General features: G+C 36.3%; 1 protein-coding gene across 2 annotated transcripts in view; it reads right to left on the reverse strand.

Annotated features, from left to right (window-relative positions):
• The window catches only part of PIBF1 (progesterone immunomodulatory binding factor 1), a 230,669-nt gene that overhangs the window by 31,449 nt on the left and 184,474 nt on the right, over positions 1 to 14,746 (reverse strand). Inside the window, exons 15-16 of one of the 2 annotated variants that reach the window (XM_006076037.4) lie at positions 14,221 to 14,351; positions 7,384 to 7,468 (exon numbers count right to left, since the gene is read on the reverse strand). In XM_006076037.4, the coding sequence (XP_006076099.2) occupies positions 7,384 to 7,468; positions 14,221 to 14,351 (216 nt within the window). The remainder of the gene's footprint in view (positions 1 to 7,383; positions 7,469 to 14,220; positions 14,352 to 14,746) is intronic. The other variant, XM_044927258.2, reaches the window with a different exon arrangement.

Consider the following 14,746-nt stretch of genomic DNA (forward strand, 5'->3'; position numbering starts at 1 on the left):
TCCCACAGTATTTCAAAATATGTGACATAAAGAATATAAAGATAATTCCAGTCTTACAAGTTAATGAGAGCTGAACATATACATTTGTAATTCTGGATCAGACCAACTGCCTACCTTCTCCATGTTTGCACCTAGCATGCTGAGTGTAAGCTGCTAGAGAAAAATTACACAGAATGGTACAACAATGAACATGTGACATCTCACCTTGGCAATTATTTGTTATGTCTGTAACACACATCACTCATTTATTATACAGCTATTTCAAACTTGTATTTTTCTCAAAATTCTGATCCTGGGACTTTCATGGTGGTCTGGTGATTAAGACTCCGTGCTTGTACTACAGGGGGAAAGGGTTTGATCCCTGTTTGGGGAACTAAGATCCCACATACCGCTGTCCGGTATGGCTAAAAAAAATCAACAGAGACTTCCCTGGTGGTACAGTGGATAGGAATCTGCCTGCTAATGCAGGGACACAGGTCTGACCCCTGGCCTGGGAAGATTCCACATGCCGTGGAACAACGAAAGCTCGTGCGCCGCAACTAGTGAGCCTCCAAGCTGACTGAAGGGTAAACTGAAGCCCGTTTACCTGGAGCCTGTGCTCTGCAACAAGAGAAGCCACCACAATGAGAAGCCTGCATACCACAATGAAGAAAAACCCCTGCTCACTGCAACTAGAGAAAGTCTGCATGCAGCAAAGAAGACCCAGCACCGTCAAAAATAAATAAAAAAACAAATTCTGATCCTATCACCTGTCTTGCCATTAGAAAACAGGCATTAGATGGGAACTTCCTAAATTCTTGCCACTGAACCTACTAAGTTACTTTTAACATAGTTTTTATTTCTCCTCTTCAAAATGGAAAAGGTGCCCCCTCCTATCTAAAGTTAAATCCCATCATTTCATCCTGGATTTCTTTCCCAGTACTTTTGCTCAATTGCTCATCCTCTTGAACTTTCAGTGTCTCCCTCTGATTGGCTCCTTCCTATCACCACTTAGGCTGGATATTCTCTAACTTAGGAAGGTAAAAGCCCTTGATCTCATGCTCCCTCCCTGACCACCTTATATTCTCTTAAACAGTTGTTGTCCAGTCATTAAATCGTGTCCAACTCTTTGCAACTCCACAGACTGCAGCATGCCAGGCTCCTTGAGTTTGTTCTGTCTCCTGGAATTTGCTCATATTCATGTCCATTGAGTCGGTGACGCTACCTAACCATCTCATCCTTTGCCATCCCCTTGTCCTTTTGACTTCAATCTTTCCCAGCATTGGGGTCTTTTCCAATGAGTTGGCTCTCTGCATCATGTGGCCAAATTGCTCCAGTAGTTGAAGGGACTTACAAGAGTCTTTTCCAGTAGCACAATTCAAAAGCATCAATTCTTCGGCACCTGGCCTTCTTTATGGTCCAACTCTCACATCTGTACATGATTACTGGAAAAACCCCAGCTTTGACTATACAGACCTTTGTTGGCAAAATGATGTCTCTGCTTGTGAACATGCTGTCTAGGTTTGTTATAGCTTTTCTTCCAAAGAGCAAGCATCTTTTAATTTCATGGCCACAATCCTTATTCAGAGAGTTATCTATTTTTTCTATTATTATTTTTCAACTTCTATGCATTTACCAGTTCACTGCAATCTGCCTTTTAGCACCACTGAAACAGCTTTTGTTTTTGTTTTTGTTTTAGCGTTTTTAAAAATCCAAATGACACTTTCTTTTTTATCTTTGTTTGGCCTGGCCCTTTGGCAGCTGAAGCCACTGCTGCCAACCTCCTCCCTACTGAATGGTTCTGGCTTTAGGGATCCACTCTTCCTGGTGTGCCTGCCATTTCTCTGATCACTCCTCACTCTAGTGTGAGCTTTTTTCACTCTGCCTATTTCTAAACTATTAGTACTCATCAAGACTCTGTCCTAGGCCCCTCTCTATTCTCACTCTACACACCTTCACTAGTTCATTCTATCTGCTTCCGTGTACACACCGTATTTATGCTTTGACTCTCAAATCTCTAGCTCTAGAAAAGTCCTCTTCCTTGGACTCCAGAACCTACATTTCAAACTCTCTACTGAATATATCCACTTAGATATTTTCTTGAGTTCTTTCCCAAACCTATTCATCCTACGGCCTTCGTAGCATCACCGTAAACCCAGGACACAAGCCAAAACCCCAGGCATCAATTCTCATTCCTTCTCTCATCATTCCCTAAATCCAATCAATCACCAAGCTCCGAGATTCTGCATTCTAAATAGTTTTCAAGTTGGTTCATTTTTGTTGAACCCCAACATCACCAGTTTAAGCTCATGATACCAACTATTGCTCAATAAAACACTGAAACGTTTCCTAAGAGGAGCTCTTACCACTGTCCCTAACACAGTTAGAATTTAAAGAATTTAAAAAAGAGCTTTTACATCCATTTCTTAAAATTATGCTCAGTATTTTACTAGATACTTAGCTGATTAAAGATATTTTTCCTGCTCTTGAAAGCTCAGATTCTAAGGACATATGATGAAATAAGAAAAGTCATTCTAAGGAATCATATTTCTTATACTCAAAACTGAATGTTGAATTTGAAGCCCTGATACTGTTAACTAAAAGTGACGTCATGTTAGTCGGTCTTTTCCTTTATATTTTTAAAAACCTAATTATTTAAGATTTATATTTTATATTTTTAATACATAAAAGGTCTTAGTATAAATGGAGGCATTGAAGGGTAAAAAAGATTTCATTCCACTTGAAAGATAAAGAGAAAGCTACTTTGAAGCATCAAAAGTGAAAGAAAAGAAAAAGATTACAACACCTGGATAAGATATTTAGCTCTGAGTTTTCTGTCAACTAAGACAAAAAGGAAACACATTAAATGACACAGTTCTCATTTTCTGGGAAAAAAAAAAAAAAAAGCATATAGCTTCATCTACAGTGGCAAAAATTTTCCTGGAACTCACGCAAACAATAATTCATCATGAGATTTTTGTCTAAATGAGACTAAGGAGGATCATAAGCTTCTGTTTCAGAAAAAAAAAAAAAAAGTTTTAACAGTAAGTATGTAATCATGGTTGGGTTACTTAACCATGAGTTACTCAGCTCAGTTTCATCTGTAAAAGTAGGGACAACGATACTTATCTCAGGGGACAGCAGCAAACACTAAATTATATAATATAAATGGAAGCATTTAGTAGGTCCCTAAAGTTTCACAAAACAAAGAGAAATGGCACCAGATTTTGTTCTGATCTTCTATAAAGGCAGGGATCATGACATTAAATTGTCTTTTTTTTTTTTTTAATAAGATTGATTGATTTTTGGCTCTTCTGGGTCATCACTGCTGTGGGTGGGTTTTCGCCAGTGGTGGGGAGTAGGGGTTACTCTTCACTGTGGCGCTCAGGCTTCTCTTACTGCAGAGTACTGGCTCTCGGGTGCAGAGGCTTTTGTAGTTGTAGCACATGGGCTCAGTAGTTGAGATTCACGGGCTCTAGAGCGCAGGCTCAGTAGGGCTTCCCTGGTGGCACAGTGGAAAAGAATTTGCCAGCTACACAGGAGACGTAGGTTTGATCCCCAAGTCAGGAAGATCCCCTGGAGGAAGAAATGGCAACCCTTTCCAGCATTTTTGCCTGGGAAATCCCATGAACAAAGGAGCCTGGTGGGCTACAATCCCTGGGGTCACAGAGAGTTAGACACAACTGAGAGACTAGATAACAATCCTTTCTTAACATTTTTTTATTAGGTTAATATACTTTCTCTAAAGAAAAGATGAGAATAAAAGTCACCCAATACACTTTCCAAATACATACGATGCTTTTGAATGTATCAATTCTAAAAACTGATAGAATAAGAGACCACTATCGATTTTATCCTTCCTGGAAATTCTTAAGACCACAACTGAACTACTAATGTGAATGAGGTTTTGAGCTAAGACCAATACAGAAAAGAAAAACCCTGTGGCCATGCCTCACCTATCCTAGCATCGTCAACCCAGGACTATCCCACCCATTTTCTTTTTTTCATGTAACACACATTTGATAACTATGTAAATGAGGTGGGGATCTCATTTTGTATTACCACCACACACACACAGCCTTACCACAACTAAGTAACATCACTTATAAAATTAAAGCAAGACATGTCCAATGCAAAAAAGAATATGAAACACTTTAAATGTTCATTTGGTCTCTTTATGAATCACTTATTTAAACTAAGAAAATTTGGCTGATTGAATCAATGACTCATGCTAGATCATTTTCACAGGGTCCTGACAAGGGTGAGGCAAGCTCTCAGCTGCCAGCCCTGCACTGGGCATGCCCCTGAGAGGGGGCACCTCCACTATTTTGTGCCCTCGGTGACTGCTTGCCCTCCCCTTAGTCTCAGTCCTGATTTTCATTTTCAATAAATCTGACTTATCAGAGTCATTCTTATTCAACTCTTATCTACTGGGTGTTCTGGACACGTCACCCTCAGAGTCATAAAATGAATAAATCAATCTTGCAGATTCTGTTTCATCAGGCAAATGTTCAAAGGAATGGTCAAGCATATTCCTGGGTTACAGGCTATTTTCTTTCCATAGAAGCCTTCTGTATTTGCATTTGGGTCTGCATACATTTTAAGGGTTTCCCAGGTAATGCAGTGGTAGAGAATCTGCCTGCCAATTTGGGAGATGCAAGAGATGTGGGTTTGAATCCTGGGTTGGGAAGGCTCCCTGGAGTAGGAAATGGCAATCCATTCCAGTATTCTTGCCTGGAAAATCCCATGGACAGAGAAGCCTGGGGAGACACAGTCCATAGTGTTGCAAAGAGTCACACGTGACTGAGCATGCACGCTGTACACGTGATGCAAGTTGGTGCTAAACTGTTTCTTTCTTTCTTCTTTTTTTTTTGGCCAGGAGGCTTGTGGGATCTTAGTTCCCAGACTGCGGATTGAACTCAGGCCCCTGGTAATGAAAATGCGGAGTCCTAAACACTAGACCATCAGGGAATTCCTTAAACCATTTCTTAGAAAAGATTACAAGCTTATATCAGATTTGTTTCATTAAACTTGAATTTTTACTTTGCTTTGGGGAAAAAGAAAAGCTACTTTTCTTTGACTGGCATAAAGAAAAGTTATAATGTTGGATTATTTATATACCAAAATAAAATCTCAAATGCATGCAAATTAATTGATAATTATTTAATTAGATGTGTATCCTTGCAAAATTTATTGATGCCATGTGGTAGCTGTCAACTTAATTCACCTTGCTAGTAGTTAATTTTTATGTTAAGACATATTTTCCTTTAAACCTACTCAAGTCTCAACCCACTATTAAAACTTATAGTTTTTATTTGGACTCATGAATAATGTGATTCCAAGTGTGACATACAAAATATATAAATGAAGGCTTTCATATATTTTTCAGAGTTGAGCATAATTCTCTAAATTCAAATGAGACTTGCCATTCTAAATACATTATCTATTATGCAGCTTTTTTTGGGGAAAAAAAGCTTTTTGGTATGTATGACTTAATGGACCTCTGTAACTAGTACTTCTTAAATATTCAGTTTTAAAAACTTTTGTTATGATACACATACTGAATAAATCTGGCTTCCACAGTGAGGCAACAACTATTTGAAATCGGAATCCTAAGACACAAGTAATAGTAGATAAGGCCTGGAATGCTGAAAGTCGGAAAAAAGAATAAATATCTTCAGAAATTTCTCTATTCTGTAACTTGTTGTCAGGTCTACTTATCTACCTAAAAATCATCTCTAAAATTTAGCCCAGGGATACTTTCTTATCCTTTTCACCCATCACATAAAATACACCTTTAAGAGAACTCACTCCAAAGGCCATTTCTAAGATAAAGACAGTCTCCCAATTCCCTTGACATTATTTCTAGGATATGTATCTTTAAGTTGTTTCTAGGAATATTCCTTGCTTCATCTCTCTCAATAATTTCCTTCCAATAATTTCTTCCCAAATACCTGATATATCTTTTCCAGATATGGAAATATATTTCCAGACATATATGTCTTCAGGATACTTATAAACCAATGATGTGCTTTGAGCATTTCTTTCTCTGTTAGGACTGCTAAATGGTAAAAACGTGGCTAAGACAAGGCAGTGATAGTACAGTGGAAAAAATTCATGGATTAAAAAACTAAGCTTAATGATACCAACTGTTGGTGAGAATGCAGAGCAACTGGAACTCGCACTTGTTGCTGGTGGGAATGCAAAAGACATAGTCACTTTGGAAAACAGTCTGGCAGTTTCTTACAATGTTAAACATACACTTTCCACATGACCCAGACCTGCTCCTGATATTTACCAAGAGAAAAGGAAAACTTTATTTACATAAAAATATATACACAACAGTGTACAGCAGCTTTATTTTTAAGGGTTCCCAAATGGAAATGGCACAAATGACCCTCAACTGTGACTGGATTAACAAACTGTGGTATATCCATACAATGGAATACTACTCAGCAATAAAAAGGACAAATTACTAATATTTATAACAACATGAATGAATCTTTTTTATGGCAACTAAACAAAACCCAGATTGAAAAGACCAATAATTTTATTATTATTATTATTTCCTTTTTTGGCTGTACTACTTGGCTTGTGGGATCTTAGTTCCCGGACCAGGAATGGAACCTATCCCGTTGTCAGTGAAAGCGCAGAGTCCTACCCTCACTGGACTGTCAGGAATTCCCTGATAATTTTATTTATTTGACATTCTGTGAAAGGATAATACCTTTTGTTGGAAAAGGCAAAACTACAGGGATAGAAAACAGATCAGTGGTTGCCCAGACTGGAGTTGGGGAAAAGGGTTCAAGAGGGAATTTTCTGTGATGATGAAACTATCTTATATATTGCTTGTGATGGTTACAAAAGTGTGTGCATTAACCAAAAATCACAGAATTGTATGCTAGAAAGGGTGAATTTTATTGTACATTATATCTCAATAAATCTGACTTTAAAAATGAGAAAGAAAACTGAAGTTATCCCAGTGAACATCTGGCTCTAGGCAAACCCCCTAAAACTCATTTACTTCTTTTATAAGATGGGGATTGTATTAAGTCTAGAAGATTTTTCATGAGGAAGAAATTAAAGAAAACTTATGGATTTTAAAGTTCAACACAAATATTGTACACTGGGAACTGGCTACAGAATGATTAACAAGACAAGAGGTACACTAAAGAAATTTACTGTCTATAGGGAGAAAGGTGTAACACAGATGATTATTAAATAACATGGAAATTCAATGACAGAGATATGAATAAGGCAATAAGGAAGCATCAAGAATTAGGAATTCCAGGAATAAGAATTAACTCATAATGAATATGGGAGACTGGGATCCAATAATCTCAACCCAATTTGATTCTCAGAAAGCCTAAAGTGTTAAAAAGTAAGACAAAATGGAAAAAGTACCTCACGATGATTTAGAAGTTGTTCCAAATCTAATGCCATTTGATCCTTCATTTGCTGCAAAGCTGACTTTTCTTTATTTAAATTGCTAGGGGGAAAAAATACACCAAGTTTAAAAAAACTGTCATACTAGTGCAAATTTAACAAATAAGAAATTGTAGAAGATTAAAGACAAATTTGATGATTTGAATTAAAGAAAAATTAAATTTATAGTTCATAAAGATATCAGATCAGTGACTACAATGTTTGATTCAATCATTGGTCTACCTATTTTATAAGAATATTTTTTCAATCTAACAATGTGACTGAGACATTTTCATAGAATACTTTTCTGCCTAGTGGGGGCATACAATTAGTGTTTTTTTAAAGATGACTGGTTACTCCTGAAATGTAAAAAGATGAAGTGGGACTTGTATAAAAGGTAAAAAGAAAGTACATATGGCACCATATTAAAATTTGAGACACTGAAAGTCAAATTATAACATTTATCCTTAAAACTGAAAGTATATTTTATAATTTGAAAGTGAAAGAAAGTGAAAGTGAAGTCTCTCAGGCATGTCCAACTCTTTGCGACCCCATGGACTGTAGCCTACAGGCTTCTCAGTCCACGGGATTTTCCAGGCAACAGTACTGGAATGGGTTGGCATTTCCTTCTCCAGGGGATCTTCCAGACCCAGGGATTGAACCCAGGTTTCCCACATTGTAGGCAGATGCTTTACCCTCTGAGCCACCAGGGAAGCCACATACTAAATTACCAGGTATATAACTGAGATAAATTAATTAGATATTTGGTCTATACTAAACTCAGGAAAACAATTTTTGCCTCCATTTTCTTAGCTCAGTCTTTAATTTCTAAGTCTGCATTGTGGATTTTTCTTTGAAATGACCTATTTTCTGATAGGAAAGGGTGACAAGCCTAATTGTACGGACATATTATTATTTGAAAAGATAAATATCTGAGGCTTATCTTACACTGTCTGGAGTTTTATTATTCAACATATAAGAATTAATTAGAACCATTAAATATTCTTTGAAAGCCATTGGGGTAAGTCTATTCAGACAGTACTGCAACCAGGATTAAGAAAAGCAACAATGAATTGAAGAAACACAGTTCCTTGAATGTCAAAACAGAATCTGAGATGGTAAAGTTAATGAGAATTGTTTGCTGAACAGGTAGGATGTTTTAAGTTATACTTTAAGAAAATGGAATGCCACCAATTTTTAAAATATTAGGGACAAGTTTTTTTTTAAACTCAAGGAATAGCAGTAGGTGTTCTGGGAGAACTGTTAATTCCAAGGACTTGAGAATAGAGAAATTCATATTCTCTTCCTAGTTAACAGAACTTCCCCAAGGAAGCATCAGAGTCTGTCCTCTGAGAAGAAAGACTAGATGCAATTCTGACTTCCATTTCCAACTGTGCCACTGATTCAACTGTGTAGTATGCTGCTGCTGCTGCTAAGTCGCTTCAGTCGTGTCCGACTCTGTGTGACCCCATAGACGGCAGCCCAACAGGCTGCCCTGTCCCTGGGATTCTCCAGGCAAGAACACTGGAGTGGGTTGCCGTTTCCTTCTCCAATGCATGAAAATGAAAAGTGAAAGTGAAGTCGCTCAGTCGTGTCTGACTCTTCGCGACCCCATGGACTGCAGCCTACCAGGCTCCTCCCTCCATGAGGTTTTCCAGGCAAGAGTACTGGAGTGGGGTGCCATCGCCTTCTCCGTGACTGTGTAGTATAATGCACCACAAACACCACCCCACTGAACCTCAGTATTCACATCTATTAAAGTGGAAATGATGCTCATGTATGTCAAAGGGACATGTGAATTATCTAATGAATGATTATATGAAACACTGAACACAAACCTCTACATAAATGGTATACTGTGTTACTGATTTAGATAAGAGACATAAGAGGAAAATGGTAATTAAATGTCAATAAAGGTAAGCAGCTCAGCAGGAAAACAAACTGACTTTTGTATTTAGGCGCCAGAGATCCTACTGAGCTGAGGAGTTGAAAAAAACTAGATATAAAGGAAACTGAGTGCCATGTTCTGCTTGAGTCCTCCCCAAAACGGTAAAGGATCGGGCGTTTCTGTAACTTTAAAATTCTATCTTTAGCTAAGGAGACAAAATATTTTTCAAAATGAAAATATATGTCCAATAAATAGGAAGAGGAATTTTCAAAGAACAGATATGTGTTCATATACATACTCATATACATTTACATATGTATATTACAGGTACCCCCCCACACACAGAATGTAAACATGTACTCCATGCAGTACACATATGGGCGTGCATACGCAGACACAAAGACAGGCTCTCAAATATCAACAGGCCCATTAAGTACAGTACAGTGTAATAGGAATGGAACGTTGATGTAATCAAAGGATTTGGACCAAATAATTCATTAGAAATGCTTCATATGTAGTGCCTAATTTTTTTAGAATAAAGTAAATATTTCATATTTAAGTAACAAAAATAACCATATAATATGGAATAAAAGGCAAGTGGATAAACTAGCTTACAAAGCAACTCTGTGACACGTTGGCTCCACAGACTTGTAGTTGCTTAGTCGTGTCTGCCTCTTTTGAGACTGTGGTCTGCCAGGTTCCTTTGTCCATGGGATTTTCCAGCCAAGAATGCTAGAGTGGGTTGCCATTTCCTTCTCCAGGGGATCTTCTTGACCCAGGGATTGAACCTGCGTCTCCTGCCTTGGCAGGTGGATTCTTTACCACTGAGTCATCAGGGAAGCCCCTTGGGTGTACATTCTCAGTCTTAGCCTTGTCTTTCTTAAATCACAATGGAGACCACTTTCAACACGTGGGTCTCTAAAAGTGAATATGATGATTACTATATTCTGTGTTCTTCCACACACAGTAATTACTCAATGGAAGTTTAATCTCCATAGGACATTTCATAACAGTGGAAACTTACCCTTAAAAATACAAAGCTTCTATGCGTGACTCATAAAGCAACTACAAAACAAATCTCCTTATAAGCACATCTATGGTGAATGGTATATTACACCCATAATTGTTCAATTCACTGTTAATTATTACTCAGAAATTCATGTTTATGGCTCTGTTTCACCTGCTGTATGAAAACATATTCCTGATATACTGTTTCTTAACTTCCTGGATCAATATACTCTGGCTTAGTCTTATAAGCCTAAGTAGTCTTTTCCTCCTAAATGACTAGTTAACAAAAAATGGAAAACTGACAACAGAAAAAGAAAATTTATGCTAATTATTCTCTTTCCATGCTTCCTTCAGTCCTGACCTATAGATCAAACCTATATAACTCAGACTCTCTTGTGGATCGGTGGAGGGTTGTTAAAAGTACTACTTTTAGAACAGATTATTTCTTTAATGACAGTGAATAGTGATATCTCAAGTGTTAGCTATTAACATGTTTATCACAATCTCATTTTAGTGCATATTTACTCTAACCTTTCTAGGCACTGAATAAATTGTATCAATAGCTAAACTGGCAAGTTGTGGGTGTGATATAGTGATACTGGCCTTATTTTGTAGAAAAATCATAAAATTATATTTAGTTCTTTAAAGAAGGTTATATTGTATAAGCTAGAGAAATATTTACAAATTTATCAGTTTATGTAAATATTCTTTACAATTAAAATCCACACCCAGCAAAAACAAACAGGAATTTTCAAGGAACATAATCACTTAGTCATCTCTTTGGATGGGTCATCGAATGTTTAAATTTCAAATTAATGAAGTACAAGAGGAAGGGAGGTAACATTTACTGAGTTTTCCCTGTGTGCCGGAGCTTTTGCTTTTTATATGCTACTTCATTTAATTTTCACAATTACCCTTTGATGTTCACATTAATATCTATATTTTTTAAAGATGCATTTACCATGAGAAAAAAAACAGGCTGATATGTACTTGAAGCCCAGTATAATTCTACTCTATTAGAAATGCCACTGGCTCAGAGTCAGGGTGATGGTAGGCAGAATGTGACCTAACCTGCTGTGTCTGACTTGTTGACTGGGCTGTGTGTTGTATGGCATCTTTTCATCCATGACATCAGGGTACATCTACAGCATCTTGAAAGCCATAATTAAAATGCTGAAAGCACCTTAGCTCTTCACATTAGAAGACAGTTGCTTCAATGAAGAGCAAGACTTCATATCCTGTGAAATATTAGTTCAGAGTCTACTAAAATAGTATATAATAAATTTATGAAACACAGACAGCTTTAAAGGGCTCAGATGTTTAGCACATAAAATTTTTTTTGTTTGTTTAATTCCGTAATTGGCATAGTTCTTATGATTACTTACTGTTGCTGTTATTAAGGGAGTCCTAATTTTTGTCATGGAGAAAGAAATGGCAATCCACTCCAGTATTCTTGCCTGGGAAATCTCACAGACAGAGGAGCCTGGTGGGCTACGGTCCATAGGGTGGCCAAACAGTCGGACATGACTTAGCAACTAAACAAATTTTTGTGAAGATTCAGCATATTTTGAGAAATGTTATTTCTCATTTTAAAGATAATTTTCAACATAAAAATATGTTAAAAATAAGACAATACTAATAATATCAAACATTTATTGAGCATTTTTAAGTGTAGGAACAGTGCTATATATGTTACAAAGGTTATATCATTTAGTGCGCAGAATAACCATGTGAATTAGGTGCTGTTGGTGCCACTCTCATTTCACAGATGAGAAAACTGGCTACAGTGTCCAGTACTACAGCCATTAGCTAGCCAAAACTGGCAATGAAAATTAACATTAATTTAATTCAAATAAAATTAAAAATTTAGTTCCTCAGTAACACTGACCATATGCTCAATCGCCACATGTAGCTGGTGGCTACCATACTGGACACCGCAGAAAGGTAATATTTTATCATGACAGGAAGTTGTACTGGATGAAGTTCAGAGACTTTAATTTATTTGCTCTAATTAAAAACTAAGGACGGAGCTGGATTTGTCCTTGTCCTCCCTTTTAAAACCTTTTTTTTGAAAAGTAACTTTATTATGAAATATTTCAAGAGAGAAAATTTAATAAGCCCCCATGTATCTGTCACACAGTTTCAACGATTATCAACTCATGAAAAGCTCTCCTTTTAACTACTATTCTACATTATTTTTTGTTTTTTTTTTTTGCTTCTCTTAATTATATAGTTAATGAAAAATTAGCTCTAATTCAGATTAGAACATAGGGAGGCAGTATAATATAAAGGTGAAGATTATGGAATTAGAAAGCAGACAGATTAAATTTTGGCCCTATCACAAAACTAATATGTTCTTAGATGACAAATGGCTAATTTTCTCTAGGGGTGAATTTGTTCATCATTATAATTTTCTCCTATAGCTGGCTATATTTTTCTCTACAAAAAACATTTTTAGCTATCCTAATTCTTAGTAAAATAAATATTCAAACAAATTTACTTGAAGGTAATTCTGAAAGAGGCAAATTTCCCACAGGGCTTTTTATTTATCCCTGCTCCAAGATTACAAAGGTAAAACAAAACTCTATACAAAATTTCAAATATAACAAATTTCTATAATATGTAAAGAAAAAATTCTCTGGGGCTCTTTCCTCAATTTCCCTAGGATAACCAAGTGTCCAGTGAATGATAAGACCTAATTTCTATTGCTCCCAATAGCTATTTATAGAATGGTTTAGTTAATTCACTGAATTAATTTCATAATGCTGGTTATGAATATTTTGAATATTTGACTTTAAAATTAATTTAGAAATAAATTGTTATCTATGTTGACATTTAAAACATCAACGTGATTTAAAATTACTTTATTATATTACTGAAAAAATTATGATCAAGAATAAAATTCTGGGCCAATTTTTTGGTGGGGTAGAAAAGATGATTCTGATTCATCAAAAACAACATTCACACTTTCGAGTTAGTTATCAGAGAGCTCCAGTGGCGCAAACAGTTAGCATGTGGCTCTTATATGCAGTTAATTATCAGTAGTTTTATATTTTTGGTTATATATCTCGGGAAACCTACATTTAATGGCTATCTTCTCCAATAACTATATTTTTAAATAAACTACCTTTTCTAATTACTTAATTTAAGAATTTTCTTTCTCATCTAATTCTTTGCTTATACTTTTATAAATTGGTTAATAATTTATCTAATTACTTATTCTAAATAATTTTAAAATCTAATGATAATTAAGCCAACTAACCAAGCATCCATGAGTTCAAACATCTTTCTTTACATAGCATCATTATTCTACTGTAATTTAAAAAGATTAAAATGATCTCATGAGATGAACAGGTAAAGAATCTGAATAATTATTCAGTGGAGCAAGTCTTTTGATAAGGTGTCATGTAAGAAAACAATTTCAACTAAGGACGTGAAAGGAATTTATTTACATTGAGGTAATTTATGGTTTACTTCATGTAAAAGGTCAGAGGCAGAAAAGCCTAAATTCCTTGGCAAAGTCAACAGGAATCTAAGTAAATGTGTACATTTTATCTGTTTAAAAAGTCGTTCTGACTCCACAAGTGGCCTGTCCCACTAAAGAATTCTAGGGAACAAGGACAGCATAGGTTAGCTGCTGTGTGCCCTGGGGTGCGGGGAGTGCTTTGTTAATCAGTGCAGCATTGCTACTTCCAGGCTAAGACTTCTGATTTACCGGGTGGAATGTGAATACCTTAATGGACTTAGCTTTTCTAAGAGAAATCGAACACATCACATTTAAGACCACCTTCGGTTATGTACATTTTTTCTTCCCAATTTCCAACCTCAACTACAGCAGTATTATGCTCACAATGCCTTTATTATCCAAATAAATAATAATAATATTTTATTACTCAAATACAAGATTTGTAGATGGTTACCTGACATCTTTTTCTAGTTCGGTAATACACTTCTTCAGGGAATCAATCTTAGAATCTCTCTGACGCACTGATTCAATGAGATATCTGTAAGGTTGTTGAGTCTGGTTTAACAGAGAATTGGCTCTGTCAAGCTAAAGAAAAAAAAAAGGTTTCATTAAAATCTAGACAATTTCATAAGAAACTGAAACTGTTTAAAACGCTCTAGCACAGACACCAGCTCTCCTTTACATGAATTACTCTGAAAAGCTTTTTCTGTGTAAATCTGAAGGTTTTAAAAATTACTAACCAACATAACTATTCTTTAACATAAAAATAAAGACCATGTAAATAGGAAAGAAAAATTTTAAATAAAATATTGCTGCTGCTGCTAAGTCGCTTCAGTAGTGTCCGACTCTGTGCGACCCCATAGACGGCGGCCCACCAGGCTCCCCCGTCCCTGGGATTCTCCAGGCAAGAATACTGGAGTGGGTTGCCATTTCCTTCTCCAATGCATGAAAGGGAAAAGTAAAGTGAAGTCGCTCAGTCG

Source organism: Bubalus bubalis, chromosome 13, assembly GCF_019923935.1.
Source record: "Bubalus bubalis isolate 160015118507 breed Murrah chromosome 13, NDDB_SH_1, whole genome shotgun sequence".
Classification (NCBI taxonomy): Eukaryota; Metazoa; Chordata; class Mammalia; order Artiodactyla; family Bovidae; genus Bubalus; species Bubalus bubalis.